A 16,201-nucleotide genomic window follows, 5' to 3' on the forward strand; every position below is an offset into this window, starting at 1 on the left:
GAAGTGGACAACAGTTTGTTGACTTATAGTCTTAATATTTTAAATGAGAATTTGATTATTTAAATGCAAATACATAATGTACACATATAAGTAGTGTATATATATATATATATATATATATGCATTTATTTTATTTTCTTAATATATATTTCATCAAGTACTTTATGTTCTTAAGAACCATAAAAAAATAATAATGAAATAGTAATGTTCTACAATTCTAAAAAATTGAAATATATAATAAGTTGTTATTAAAATTTACACATACACACACAAAAAAAATAGTGATGTAACATTTTTCTATACATGGATAATCACTATTGTTCAATTGTCTTATTATATTCAAACACTAGAAAAATAAAAATAAAATAAAAAGGAATTAACTAATGGCAAATTTTGAAACAAAATTTCATTCAATCATTGCATAAGAAGAAAAAATGAAAAATAAAATAAAAATAAAAAAACAAATCTTGTACCACAGTGAGAAGATGTTTGAAAGGGTTTAAAAAAATTGTTTAAAAAATTCATTTACTGAGAATACTGTATTTTTATTCATTTAGCCCACAACACCCAATTGGGCGGAGCTTAGAGAACATATAAGGGTAACTCAATTCCTACTTTAAATCTCTCTCCTAAACTTTCGCATTATCTAAGAATGACGTGGAAGTTCGAACCCAAGAGATCCTCCACGGTGTCCGTCACCTAGGACGCCACGCTGGCAAGCAGGAAAATTCTTGAGTGCCAAAAGGAGTCCCGTGCCCTCGTGGTGTTGCCACATAGGCCGTGCCAAGACAACGCCACGCCAGGCTTCGACCTTTACGTAAGTAGAACCGCAGTGCCTTGAATCTCAACCCAAATACATGGCGCCGAACTCCCAATCGCAGCGCCACGCATTCGCATTCTTCTCAAGTAAATTAAATTATCGTGAGGGAGTGACTATCATGCCTGCAGCGCAATTGCCGACGATCGATGGTGGCGCGCTTGGACTGGAGTCGGAACATGTTGATGTTAGTGTACAGGATCAGTGGAACTTACCGTCGCGATTAGGGATTAATTTTGAGACAGGGCATGGATTGCTGTAGGACAACGATGGGAGGATTGTAGACAGGTTGAGCGGGTTCGCATCGCGATGGTGGGATGGCACAGCATGGAGATGGCAAGCTCGGGGGAGAGCTGGGTCGATGGCTTGGATTGGACGCCAGTGGAGGTCGGCAACCACGCCTCGTCGAAGGTGCCAAGATTTTCTATCTTTGTTTTTTTTCGGAAGGATCTTGAGTTTTTGATCGCGGTGCTGTTGTTTTCAAAATTGAGGATTCTGAGGCATTTGGATTGCAGGGGTCGGGGAGGGGCATGGTGCACGCGGGAAACGGGTTTCTGTTGCCATCAGAGGCGATTGTTGAAGAGGTTTGTCTTTCTACATGTTTTATTTTTCTTGTTGGAGCGGGGTGTTTTATTGTGTTTGGTTTTTAAATCGGAAGTTTGCGATGGGATTATAGATTTTGGAGCTCATTGTGTGTTTATGAGCGTTGGAGAAATGCCGACGGTCTTACGAGGTTGAATGGTTGCAAGTGTGACGGAGCGGGCAATATAAAAAGTGTAGCTTGATCAGTTAGTTGTGCCATGATTACAATTCATAATTGGAGCGTGGAGTTGATAGGTTGGTGAGCTGTATTACTTGCTTGCGAGGTCTGGTTTGATCGTCACAATGAATTATGGAACCTTGTGTAGTGGCATTATATCTTACTTCTGTGCAGGCGCGTGGAGCGGTGCTTGTGAATTTGGAGATAGCCGGCACGTTGTTTGTCACAAATTTTCGAGTGGTTTTCTTGGTATGGCTCACGCCGTTGGCATGTTCTTGTCAACCTAACTATATGTTTAACACTACATGTTTCGCAGCAAACGTCTATACACCTCTGCATTTCTCAGCAAATTTAAGTAATTTATGAGTACCTAATTTATACATCAGCTTTATTCGCGAGAGAGGATTATCTTTGGGCTCAGACAATGCCATATTGATGATTATTGACGGTTCTGGTCCAATAGTTTGGGAAGGGCGAACTGCGGTTTTAAAATTTGTATTCTGGGGTATTGTTGCAGTTGCTCTTGATCTCGCGTTCTCTGAAACCTAATCGATGACGCAACATTCATCTTACACTACATAATTTTGTTGATGGTGCAGGGTGGAGGTGCAAAGCAGCCATTACCGCTCGGGACGATTCCCTTATTAACCATCGAAAATTTCTCTAAGCAGGTTAACCATCGTTTCTCTTGAAGTAGATTACTTACTGGTTTAGTGGTGTACAGTATGTGACTCATTGGTTAAATACCAGATTTTTTTATAGCCGTGTTTTGTTAATTTTAATATTTAATTACTCGCGTCGTCTTTGAATCGGTACATTCCCAGGGCGTGCTTAAGCTCTTGCTTCCTTTACTTTGCTATCTCCATGCTTTGAGCGTACAGAGAGCTTTTGTTTTCTCTTGCGATGTTGAGAGGATGGGTTTCTCGAAGACTACGGACAGAGATAAGCGTATGATCTGTCGAACTTTGAGGTGCAGGTTGTCAAAACACCCATAGGGCCTTCAAGTACAGCATCGAGGCGTTTTCTTACAGCATTTGGTGCGTGATGTTTAAGTGTCTTCTATAATTAGACCACAATTATCCTAGTAGGATGTCAGCTGGGAATAAGTTGGTGTTTTTTAATATGTTAACTGCTGCATCCATATTCGTCGTGCTTGATACAGCGGATCCTTCATGTATTCACCTGTAAACACGTGAACCTAAGATATCGGATTAATGTAGGAAAGGATTTGCGAACTGTTACATATGGGTTTTTGCCTCACACGAAGCAGGTAAATTCAGAATTCAAGACCCATTTCACCTGTTGCTATTTCTCGTTGGCAGGATTGGCAGCATTGATTTTCTTTATTAATGTTAATTCTAAAGTATTCAAAGGATTAAATTTTAAAGATTTGGAATCCTTGATCTTGTCAGAGAAGGAAGGTGTGCGAGGCTTTGGTGTATCGTACAAGACCTACGCGATTATGGGATTTGTACGCTTTTTCTGATCCCTTTCCTACAAGCGGTGCTTCGCGCCAACGATTGCGTGCGGAATATATCCGCTTGATGTCCGGGTATACTCATGATTTTCAAAATACATCGCAACAACCTCAACGTGGCAGTAGCTGGCGACTTAGTGAAGTGAATGCAAACTACAATGTGTGTCCAACGTATCCATCGCTTATGGTGATGCCTGCATCTATCAGGTACTTCTATTAATGGGTTAAATTTCCTGGAGATTCTATTTTTTCCCAGTAGTATGGTTAAAATGATTGTGTGAAATCTGCTTTATGGTCTTTTGGCAAGATGGTTGGGTTTCTTGAAGATAGACATGCAGTCTTGAATAAATACTGCTGCTTATACAAATAACTATTATTTCTTTAACAAATTGATTCTTTGACAAATGATGTAGTGATGACGAAATACAGCTAGCCGCTCATTTTCGTTCAAGGGGTAGGCTTGCGCATCTTTGCTGGCAGCACTCTGGTATGCACACTATATTTTTATTGTCCATTTAGTTTTATATAATGCCAGGCGTTGAGCGTAATGATTGTATCTAAATGGTCTACCTCTTCTAGCTTAATGAGATTGACACTTGCTGCAATGTGCAGATAATGGAGCTGTGCTCGCTCGATCTTCTCAACCATTTACAGCATTCGGGATGACACGCAGGTAGGGCTTGCTACGACGTGATGCACGCAATGGTGTAGTGCCACGGAGTGGTTAGGCTAGTCCCTATCGATTGAGTTATTGGGATTCTTCTGTGACATTTCTCTATTGCTTGTGTTTTTGTGGTTTGTTTAATGGCTACTTCAACACACTATGAATACTTGCGGAAAGTACTGACATTCAAATAATTTGGCTTTATGCAGCACTGCTGATGAAAAGCTTGTCGCTGCTGTCTGTGATACTATAAATCAGCGCAGGTATTTTTCTTGTGTCACAATTACTGTTTTGTACAGATGTTTTACACTTGTATGAAGCTTATGTTAGGGATCTTGTTCCAGAGTCTTTAATTTCGGATTTGATTTGGAATTTGCAATTCAATCCTATTCTATGGGTTTTTCATTGCACTAGCTCATCAATATTGCAATGTTAGCCTTGTTAATTTATTTTGATGTTGAACGAACATTCAATAGTTTACGCATATAACGTCATCTGTTTGTAGCAGGAAGTTGTACATTGCTGATGCTCGACCAAGAAAGAATGCGCTAGCTAACAGTGCATTTGGTGGCGGTTCGGAATCATCTGCTAACTATCTACAATCTGAGGTAAGACCTGTTTATTTGGTGTTTTTATTTATTTTATTTTTTGTGGTATTGTGAGCTGTGTATCGTTTCAAAAACTCTGCTAATCGGCCTTTTGAAACCATTACATCAGGTGATTTTCCTGGGCATCGATAATATTCATGGGATGCGTGATAGCTTGACTAAGATGCGTGACTTCTTGGACACCCACGGCGCATCTTCCTCTGATGGATCATCTTCTTTACTGGTATGAATAGTCCTTTTAGTGGTTTTAATAACAAGATGCAGATGTCAACTGGTTTAAGTGGTAGGGGTTCCTTCAGTTAGTTTTTAGTCTGGTTCTCTTCTGAATCTTAGACCCTGCTATCTTGCTCTTGTACATGGACTTGTACATGGACTTACATGAAGGGTTTGGGTACAGCGGAGTGGAGGACGTGCATGGGTTGGAGGGAATGTAGCTAGTGTAGCAGGAGCTGCATCGGCGTTAGGGGATAGTGGCTGGCTTCTCCACTGTCATAAGATTATAACAAGTGCTGTTTGGATTGCCGCTCGTATTCACCTTGAGGGTGCTTCCGTTCTAGTTCATTGCAGGTACTTACTATATAAGTTCTGAATTTTTAGATTATATAGTTTGATTCTACGGCTGCGCTTTGGGTTAGTTTTAATCGCAAAACAACAATTCGCTATGTTGTGTTTTTACAGTGACGGATGGGATAGAACGACACAATTAGTTTCTTTGGCAAGCCTCCTCCTTGATCCATATTACCGTACTTTTCAGGGATTTCAGGTAAAGGAGCCCATTTTAGATGTCCTTCGTGTGGAATTTTGAACACTTATATCTGTTAAGTTACTTCAGTACGTCATGATATGACGGGTCAATGGCATTTTAAGAAGAAACATGATTTCCGGTATCGTTGATATGATTTGACCGAGGTTGGATTTTACAGTTGCTTCGTTTATTGCATAATGCCGTGTCACCGTTTGATAATGCAAACCAATGGCACTTGATCAGGCACTGGTAGAGAAGGATTGGCTAGCTTTTGGACACATGTTCTCAGATAGATTGGGAATTCCCACGTTCACGGGGACGCGAAACTTGTCTGCTACTGATTCACTGATGAGGCAAGCAGGCCAGGCTTCCACGTCACCAGGTCGAGGTGCTGTCGAGAATTCTTCGTCTTCTGTCGCCAGTCACTCACCGGGTGCACAGTCCAATAATTACTCACCAATTTTTCTGCAGGTAAATGTCTGTTTCCCCTAAGTGTCAGTTTTAAAAGGTGATTTGTTCAGTATTTTTCGACATGAGAACAAGAAATGTTCTGACTAATTCATCTGGTTGCACAGTGGATGGATGCCGTGGCTCAGCTTCTGCGAATCTATCCGAGTGCTTTTGAATTTACCCAAGTAAGTTTGTTGCGAGCGTTTTGGATTTTCGCAAGCGTTATACCTTTGAGGTGTTATAATCAACTGGATGCGAGTGATCTGTCATGTTTATAATGAAATTTTCTGTACTTTAAGTGGATCATGAGCCAACTCTGTGAGTGGTGGTTAGAGGATATATATATATATTCGTATCCAGAGTACAGCTTGTTTTGCCAATGAAGTAACTGATGTTGAAGTTCAAGAGTATGATCTGCCTTGTAATGTATTTTTCGTTTCAAACCTTTTAGGCATACCTTGTGGATCTTATGGATTGCGTACTTTCATGCCGGTTTGGGAACTTCCTCTGTAACAGGTATATTTTTCCTTTCAGATCGTTCTGATAATTATCGCAAATTTTAGATTTGTTAATCTGTTGCGCAAAACGATTCTGACAATGTTATCTTTCTTGTCCACTGCAACTTCAGCTACTCCTGTATTTTGGCGGTTATTAGATACATGGTTATTTTTCGGAGTATCTATAATGTAGTGCATTAGTATAATAAATGTTGTTGGTTTGCAGCGAAAAGGATAGAGTTTTAGGAGGAATTGCAGAGTCTACTTCTTGTGTGTGGGCATATATGAAGCAGTTACGTGACCGGAGGGGAAAAGAACATGAGCACTATAATCTGTTCTACAATAGCTCTCAAAATGCTGGAGTTCTGCTTCCACCAGCTGCAGCTTCCGCTCCCAGCTTGTGGCGCCAATATTTTTTACGCTGGTCTTGTGCTAGCCCTGCAAATACTGGAGGCAATCCTCCTGTAGGCTGGGCTCATGGCGGTGACCTTGAATCAGCTGCACATGGACTTGCTGAGACCTTCTCAACTGTCCGAAAAGTGAGGACTCTCACTCTCTCACACTTTGTATGTATAAACACACACACTTAAATGTCCATCAAGATTGTGCACGTTGTGCAGTGAACGTTTTTCACTGTTTTCATATTCCTGTAGTAGTTATTTTATTCGCTATTGTGTAGGCAAAGGATAAAGCGGAGGAGAAAGTTCGAGAGTTATTGGCAGAAAAGAAGCTGCTATTGGAGCAGCTGCGGGAGGAACAAGAAGGGCGGATAGCGGCCATGGCAGCAGCCATGCGTGGGCGACGGGAGACTGCAGCTTTGAAGCAAGTTATAGAGGCTGTTGGTTGCAATATTCGCATAAATAATTTAGCGCCACAACTTTTAGATGCCTCAATTGAAGATAGTCCAGATTTTACTGGTGTGCGAGGCGAGAGAAGTTGCCAGACTTCAAGTACTGTAGGTGGTAATGTGAAGGATGATGACAACATGGAACGGCAGCTCTCAGTCTCTGTATCTTTGCGGTCAGACGTGGATGGAACAGTTGATGTATTTCGAAGACCATGTGGTGCTGATTTCAACAGCAGCTGTAGGCTGCGACTGGGAGAAAGTTGTCGTTGGCCCCAAACTGGCTGTGCTAGGATAGGCAGTGCCTTCGTTGGGCTGCGTGCCGATTTTGGTGCATTAGAACGACTTGCAATTTTGGAATCCTATTTCGATTCAGAGCATCCAGATATAGAGGAGGAAAAAATGTGCAGCAATCACCTTTACAAGTGTCTGATGTCACAGAAGTCGAATATGTAAATTACATGCTATGGCATCACTTAAACTAATGTACTCTTAACAGTCGGAATCATCTTGTTTGTTGTAAATCGAATGCAGGTGTAATCTTTCATCATCTCAGAGCGTGAACACAGCATTACCTGTAGTTCCGGAGACGAGCAATGATTCTCTCGAAGCCCTCTGGGTTGTATTGGAGTTACTGAATCAAGCGCTGCTCTCTAAAGAAATCGCTTCTTCGATGCTTTAGTTGCCATAGACTCGGGGATTTCAGCAGTATTTTTTTATTAGGTCTGGCGATTTATTCAACAGTGGTATTTACCGCACATCATTTCTGAGGTAACCAAGTGGTTTACAGTCTTGTACCTGTTTGAGACGAATTTCGCGATCTGAGAAATCTGGAAGTTCGAAAGCCTGTTCAACTGATCTTGGAGCTTTTATCTCCAGCCTAATTTCCGGGAGTGCCCTTGGCTACTGTTCCCTTGGCAAGTTTGATGGGGTTGCCTCTGAACTATCCACAGGAGGTCGCCGGCGTGACAGAAATAGGCAATGTAAAAACTTCCGTCAAAAGGCAGTTCAGCCAATGAGGTAATGAGGTTGCAATGGATAGCTTTCAGTTTTGTGCCCTCAAGAGGTGCAGTCTGTTTTCTCTGGTAAGAACCGTTTTCATCATATGTTTATGTGCAATGTGAAGGGTGCCAAGGACGTACTCTATTTTTACAAGATATTTGGAAGGTAGATTTGAACATCAAACTAGAGTTATTGGTTGTTGTACTGCAATGCTTGATAGAAGGAATGAGGTGTATGTTGTTGAGCAATTTTATGTCTATGCTATGGTAAGTGTATAATGTCTGTGTGTTGCAAAGTTGTACATTATTTTGTTGTGATATATTTTTTTGAAATAAGATGAGTAAAATTTGAATTTCTTTAAGTTGAGAGTTTTGAGAGTTTTCATGGAGATAGTTGAGTAGCCAAGTATTTCTTTGAACAAGATTAAGAATCCCTACAAATCAAAATAAATATATGTAAATATATTTATTTATATTGAAAACTAGTTTGTGATTGTGTTATGAAAATCTTAAATATAATGGAACTTTGGTTTGTATAGTTGATTATTGTACAATAAACCATTTATACTTATCTTTACAAGCATTGTAAAGATGCATACATCAAGGAGTATGTGAATGCAATACTTTTGTAAACAATGGAATTGCTAATACCTTAATGTTGATAAGTTTTAAATACCTTATGTTTACATGTTAAAAAATAATTGTCCTAAGACCTATTGTTTGGACAATACAATACTCTTGCAAAGTCTATAATAAATAATGCATATATATATATATATATATATATATATAATTAATTTTAATTAATTTTTATCTATATGTTATACAATATTTTTATTATGACTTATTCTTTGCATATATATATATATATATTTTTATATATATATATATTATTAAAAATGAAATTACAACTTCTACACCTAAAATGTTGCATCTTTGGAGAATTGGGTTGTGGCTTCCTATCACCATTTTTTAAACAAATAGAGGTATTACTCCATTATATTTAATCCATATAATATTTCTTAAAATTTTAAATGCCAAAGCATTTTGCATTAGGATACCAAGCCTAGTAGAAGAAGACAAATCATTTTGATAAAAATATGGTTGTGCATAGAAATTAGTTGCATCTAACAACATCCATCTAAATCCAATTGCTAGAAACATAATTTTTTAAAAAAGACAATCTCTTAATCTCTTTTAGTAATTTTTCAAAGTTAGACATTAGTTTGATGAATAAATCATTTATTATATTTTCTTTATAAGTTCTATGTAATAACAAAGATGATAAAACATCATTAATATTAAAAGAAAGAAAGAAAGAAAAGAATATATATATTTATATATATATATATATATATATATATATAGTCTCACAAGTTGCTTTTGCAAACTAGATCTACTGCATAATGTTATAAGTATAACAATGATCAAAACATATTAAAGAACTTATGACTGCCATTGAAAATGCCACAATTCATTATTCCCAATAGTTAAGTTTTCTTTAGAAGTGCCTTATATTACAAATAATAATTAATTAATTAAAAATATTTCTTTCAAGTTGCAGCTATGTGCTCAATTAATTACATTTTTAAATTTTTCCTTGTTATAGGAATTAAAAATATAATTATGGATTTATAGTTTTTATTCTTTTGATGCTTGTATTTTTTAAATATTCCATTCAAGATTAAGTTTTGTAATATTAGAGCAATAGAATATGCATCAAAAGATAACATATAATATATATATATATGTGTTTTGATTCAAATAAACTAATAATATTATTTATTGAAATCTATTAAATAAAATAGATATGATTTTAAATGTATTATTATTCTTTTTAAAGAAAAATATAATTTTTTTTATTAAAACTATATATATAAATATCTAAAATAAACTTCTTGGTTTGTTATTATTCTAAATGCACCAAAATTATGTAACTTCTAGTTTTGTTAAATATATTCCAAATGGATGTAGTTCCTAAATTACAAGTTTTTGGAATACCAATTGGAATGACATAACACAATTAGTATATTGGATTTTTTTTCTTAGATTTAAGAAATATAAAACTAATATATAATATAAGAAGTGAAATGGCGATTCACATTCTATAATGTTAGATTAGTTGAAAAGAAAAAAAAATTATGTTTACTATAAAAATATGAAAAAAATAAAGTAATATATTTACTTATATTTTAAGGTAGAAAAAGATACAATTACTACTTTGTATCTTTTTACTTAGAATATAATTTTATAATTTTTAATGTTTATTTTATTAATAAAATTATTTATATTATAAGCAATCATTTTGCTTTATTTGTAGATGTTCATATGTGTTAAAACTTAAACAAGATTAAGTATTTCAAACAAAAATATTAAAAGACATAAAATTATTTAAGAGAAAATAATACAAGATTAGATTTGGACATTTTAAATAGACGATTCAATTGATTAGATAGAAGATACTATCTATATGTTATCAATACCATCAATTATAATTTGTAATTTTATATGCATCTTTTATTCATGGAAAATTTTATGGATGTAGTGGAAGATATTATATTCCATAATTTACAATCTAATCCTCAATCTCCGCATATGTTTTTGTGAACTATTTTTAATTTTCTTTGATATCATTATAGATAAGAAAGAAGATTTGATGTGATTCTCAGAAAGTGATTTTCCTTTTTTATTCTTCTGAAACTATTTCAAATAAAAATACAAAAAATTTAAAATAAAAATAAAATCATCTTTATTGTAGTTATTTTATTTTATTTTATTTTACATGTGTATTGTAGTTTTTACAACATATAAACAACAGTTATATTAAGGCTTATAAAATCCCAACACCATTAGTTGTTGCAAAGAAGACTACATCATTTTAATACTTTTATATGATATGAAATCTTATCAAAGATATGAATCAAGACAAAATTTTAAGAAAAAAATACTCTCTTGCGTTACGATATGAAAGATAGTACTTAAACAAGAGATTAATATAAGATATAATGAAACTAAAAGAATTGTTACCAATTACAAAGAAACTAGAGATCCTTAACCTAAGATTGAATTATAAGAGGTGATAACAATAAGGGTGATCTCACTCTTACATCCATATATACTAGGTACTAAGAAGGTCCTATAGAAGCTTCCTGAAGATTATAAGGCTTGTGGTTTAAGTATCAAATTGTAGGTTGATTCAAAAGTAACTTTCTAAAAAAGAACAAATTTTAAGAATTTTTTTAATAGCTACTTGCCGTATTTATAAAAGTCTTAGTATCTATTATGTGTCTAAGAAACGTCTTAAGAAAGATATTACATCTATAATAGAATCTATTGATGTTTTAGACCAAAAATTTGAGGTTTAAAAAAATATATCTTACTTAAGATGGCTATATTGTAAAAAAATAATAGTAATAGATGTGAAAAGATATATATATATATATATATATATATATATAAATTAATATTTTATATAAAAATAGTTTATATAGTTTATATAGTAACTTACATTATTGCATAATTGTAATATGATAGTCTTGTAATTAATTCTCTCGATAATAATATTTTCTAATGCATTTGTTTTATATAAACTAAAAGAAAGAGATAGAAACCATATGATTTCAATCCACTCTTTCATACCTTTAATTCTTTTTTCTAAAATCAAGCAAATATTCTTACTGTTCTCTTATAAAGATGTGTCTTTCATATGAAGTAGTATGATTTTTTTTTTTTATATTGGATATTCTATTCAAATAATATTATTTTTTAATGCAACTTCTCACTTCAATACTTTTTAGTGAGAGTTTCCTTCATGAGCTTATATATAAACCTTTATTTTGAGAATATATCTTGGTAGATTTTTGATTATTTAATAATAAACTTATATGTATAGAATTAATTTTATTCACCTTCCTTGACTTATTTAATAACACACTTATACTTGTATAGTGTATTCATCTTCCTTAGGTTATGTAATGATGCATATTTACATGTAGAATATATTCACAACTTTAGTTTTTTTGAAGAAATTAGACATCTAAATATATATTTAATTCAATTATTATCAATAACTAATATTATAATTTGATTGTGTTTTTTTTTAAATTTATTTCTCTTTTTTTTCTACATAAAATATATTTATATCTAAAAATCCACTTTAAAAGGCCATGGAACAAAAGTCTTTATAAATCTATTCTTTAATAAAGAAAAATTATACTTTAGGATCTGTGGTCTTTGGAGATAGTATAAAGTAAGAAAAATATTATAAAATAAATAAAAATATTATTTTAATATAAATTTATTATAATAGCCTGTATCTTAAATCCAAAAATTATGAATAAAAATAAAATAAATATAAAATTTTAAGATACTTCAATCATTATTTTGAGCTATATACGTTATGGATTTTTTTGTATTAACAACTTTTAAGGTAAACCTACTAAAAAATTGAGGAAATAATCCTATTTATGCTATGTAGAAAAAAAATATATATATATATATATATATATATATATATATTGTTGTTTCTTCTTTAAGCCTTGAGGTTGAATTTTTAAAAAATAAAGCCAATTAAATTGCACTTTTTAATTTCAATCAATCAAAGGTTTTATATTTTCTTATCTTTCATCTATTATATATATAAAGAACTCCTAAATTAAATTGATTATCAATTGAATCAATAAAGATAATTTTATATGAATAGAAAAATAAATAATATTGGTTGTTAACTGGATGTATGTTCTCTCTCTCTCTCTTTCTCTCTCCATATATATATATATATATATATATTATAATAGTTACAAAAGTAAGTACAAATATCTTATGTTTATCTAATGAATTATATATTTTTTAGATAATAAAAAGATTATTTAAATTACTTATGGCATTAAAAAGTTTATAGAGAAGTTCATAAAATTGGACCCCACTTTTTAAAAAAAACACTAATTGAATCCATGACATTGTTACAATTTTTTTTTTTTTTTTCTTAGTAGTAAATTTATTAAACATGTATCTAAATTATATATGTATTTTAGTATCTTTACAATAAATTTAATCAAAAGAATTATGTCAGTTTGTTTGCATGCCAATATAAGCCTTATACATAATTGTTTTTCTTGTGCATGCATTGTATGCCTCAATGAATTGAAATAATCCCGCTTTTTGAATAGTATTGCAAAGCACTTGTTTATCATAAAAAGAAAATAATTCCCAAAAAAGTCACATCATTTATATGCATCATCCAAGGCAATTAAGATACCTCACTGAAGCTATACTTGTATGCAAATGTAAATTGAACGTGGATAAAGAATACTATACAACATGTAAACTCAAAAATAAGTCCAATTGGCTGAATACTATAATGACATATCAAGCAATAATTATATTTTCTATTTTAAGTAATTTCTTAGATAATACTTAATTCCAATCCTCCATGAGTGTTTAATAGAAATATGTTGATGGTCTATGTATCCTTAGAAAAGTCTTTGATATAGCTGCCATGCCATTTGAACTGGGTTGTAACTTCTCAATATAGAAGTTGAATGTATATAGAACATTACATTGAGTATGTTTTGCTAAATTTGGACTTTAAAGAAGGATTTTTGAAAAAGATATAGATTAGAAAATATGGCATATCTTAACTATACATAGCGCTTAAATACAAATTTTAGATTTTTAAGGCAAACTCAAGCTTAGATGCAAATTGAATTGGACATACTTAAAAGTAGTTTTTACTTTTGAAGAAAGTCCAATATTACATTGTTCTAAACTAGTAATTTTCTCTTAAATCTATGCAATGCAATTCATAATCAACTATTCTTAAGAAATACTACAATTCTATGGAATATATAAGAATTGTAAATTTAATAAAGACATTTTAACACCAATTGGATGCATGCTTGTATTTGTAATCTAAATCTATAAAATCCTCTTCTTCTTTAGATAACTCTTTAGCATCACTTTTTTTTTTGCTCCACCACCATCTATTTTGCATTATAATCCATACCATTGTTATTATTTTACTTATCCCTTTAAATATTGATATCACTATTTACTCTCCTAAATCACTTCTATGGCTTAATCAAATTCTCACAAACACACTATAAAGTGACAATTTGTGGAATGCTATTATCTACTTCAATTATTGCCAAAAATTTGTGTTTCTTAATTGGGCCATGAGCATCTCTACTTGTTTGTATTGGTCTATGCTGCTTCTACTCACCATGAGGCTCATTGGCACCACTATTTGCCTATTCTGCTTGTGCGCATATCTATGCAAGGAAATTATTGCCATTGCCTACTACTTATGCACTTTGCCAATAATTTGTTTCATATATTACACGACATTGGTTTTATATAATAGTAAATATTGATATGGGCTAGATTTGATCTAGTTCAAGGTTTAAGATGTTCTCACCTTAATCTAAGATTGGTTCTATTAAGACCTTGTGAATTAACAAGTTAATCTAAGTTTTGATGAAAACAATGATGATTGAAAATTCTAGCCAATTAAAAGGCTAATTTGTCTCTCTTGTTTATCCTATTGATTTATATCTCCTCTAATGTATTTTATAATAGAGATGTACTTTTAAAAGTACTCTCAAATAAGTATATTGATTCTTATATGGTGATTTTGAAAAAAATAATTGCATTGGCATACTTCTATAAATATTGGACTTTGTGGATATCATAAAATGATAAATTTTACGTTTTTACTTGCTTTATAAAACTTTGTATTTGCTACTTATACAAAAATCTTTATTCTCTAAGTCTTAAATACTTCCAAATGTTTCAAAATATATTATAGCTAATGATTTTGTACACAACATGCTATTGTAGGAGCTAAGAAATTTTAGCAAGTTTACTCCTACAAATTTGTAACATGATTTCTCTTAAAATAAAATCAATTTCTTCTCACATAATAGTTGTTTTAAAACATATATGAAAGTATTTTATCCATATTTTTCATATACTAAAAATTATGTATGAAATTCTTTTAAGTATTGGCAATATATTTAAAAATAGAGTGCTAAGTATTGTATAGCAACTAATATCTAATAATATTTTTAAATTTTTTTGGTACACCATTTAGTAAAATATACATAGATAAGGTTATAAAAATAAATCTTTATTCCTAAAAATATATGCGTATATATATATATATATATATATATATATACTTTTTTCTGATATTTTCTATAATTATAAAAAAGACTTAAATTATTTGAAGATTATGATGTAGAATTTCAAAAATATGTGTAAAATTATAATTTATTTTTTAAAAAAAATGTTAATCTTAAATAGCACTATGTTATTTATGAGGTCTTTGTACTAAAGAAACAAGGTAAGATGACTCATGTTTTCAATCTTTTAATTGGCTAAAATCTTAAAACTTCTTACTTTTAACCAATCATATGATTTAAAAGTTTTAGCCTCTTATCTTGTGTCCATTTAAAATATTTAAAATATTTTACTATATATATATATATATATATATATATTGATTAAAAATAATACAATATGAATACAATTATAAAATAATAACAATAATGTTTTACACCAAACTAATCATATCTACAATTTGTTACAAAATTATAATATTATCATGTTGTATTTTATTTTTATTTTTATTTTTATTTTTTGGTGGTTTATGCAAAATGAAAAATATATAAACATGATGATTTGAATCATATTAAGTGTAAATAATATAAAATCCTAGAATCTATCTGTGAATCTCTAAAAACATGTAAAATCATATGTTAATAACATAGATGTGAACATACTACCTACACTAAGTACATGCTTACAAAAACCTTAAAATCCAATCCTAGACTCTATAAAAACAAAACAAATGAATATTTGGGTTGTAGAATGAAAACATCAATGATTTTATTAATCACCTAGAAACCACCTCATATTTTTTTCTATAAGGAATAAATTCTAATTCTTAATTCCAAAGCCAAAAACACTCCTCCATACACACAATTATCATTATATGCAAACCAAACTCCAATCCAACACAAGAATAAACCAACTCAATTTTAAAATAAAATAAAAGGACTGTTAAATACACCCATGCTTTTACTAAATATACCCACCCTTGATGAAGAATACAATAATCATGATGAATGTGGTTGGTTTCTTGTGGTTGCAGATCCAATGGAGAAATGAATCAAGATATCATTTTTACTTTTCATAGATAAGATGGGTGAGTTGATTTATTAAAAACATAGGTCTATTTAACATTCCCCTAAAATAAAGAAATAAAATTGTATGAATCCAATACACACACTCTATACAAAATACACACACTAAATATAAGCACAAGCGTGCATCCACA

The 16,201-nt window shown here is 31.9% G+C and overlaps 1 protein-coding gene across 1 annotated transcript; it reads left to right on the forward strand.

Moving 5' to 3' along the window:
- Positions 1-858: 858 nt before the first annotated feature.
- Positions 859-7,370, forward strand: LOC112294987 (phosphatidylinositol-3-phosphatase myotubularin-1). The gene is made up of 19 exons (XM_024546030.3): positions 859-1,228; positions 1,333-1,401; positions 1,752-1,826; positions 2,177-2,248; positions 2,554-2,614; positions 2,798-2,847; positions 2,990-3,261; positions 3,468-3,541; positions 3,667-3,727; positions 3,928-3,981; positions 4,227-4,326; positions 4,436-4,549; positions 4,724-4,893; positions 5,005-5,089; positions 5,315-5,542; positions 5,647-5,706; positions 5,973-6,037; positions 6,245-6,557; positions 6,698-7,370. Exons 1-19 carry the CDS (start codon positions 1,127-1,129, stop codon positions 7,316-7,318), a joined length of 2,646 nt encoding a protein of 881 aa, XP_024401798.1. The 5' UTR covers positions 859-1,126; the 3' UTR covers positions 7,319-7,370.
- Positions 7,371-16,201: the final 8,831 nt, after the last annotated feature.

This window comes from Physcomitrium patens, chromosome 18 (assembly GCF_059467195.1).
Source record: "Physcomitrium patens ecotype Gransden chromosome 18, ASM5946719v1, whole genome shotgun sequence".
Lineage (NCBI taxonomy): Eukaryota > Viridiplantae > Streptophyta > Bryopsida > Funariales > Funariaceae > Physcomitrium > Physcomitrium patens.

Coding starts and splice junctions, on each gene's coding strand:
- LOC112294987 (XM_024546030.3), top strand. CDS start 1,127: ATGGTGGGATGGCACAGCATGGAGATGGCAAGCTCGGGGGAGAGCTGG. Junction 2,249..2,553: donor TCGAAAATTTCTCTAAGCAG/GTTAACCATCGT, acceptor TTTGAGGTGCAG/GTTGTCAAAACACCCATAGG. Junction 4,894..5,004: donor TCCGTTCTAGTTCATTGCAG/GTACTTACTATA, acceptor GTGTTTTTACAG/TGACGGATGGGATAGAACGA.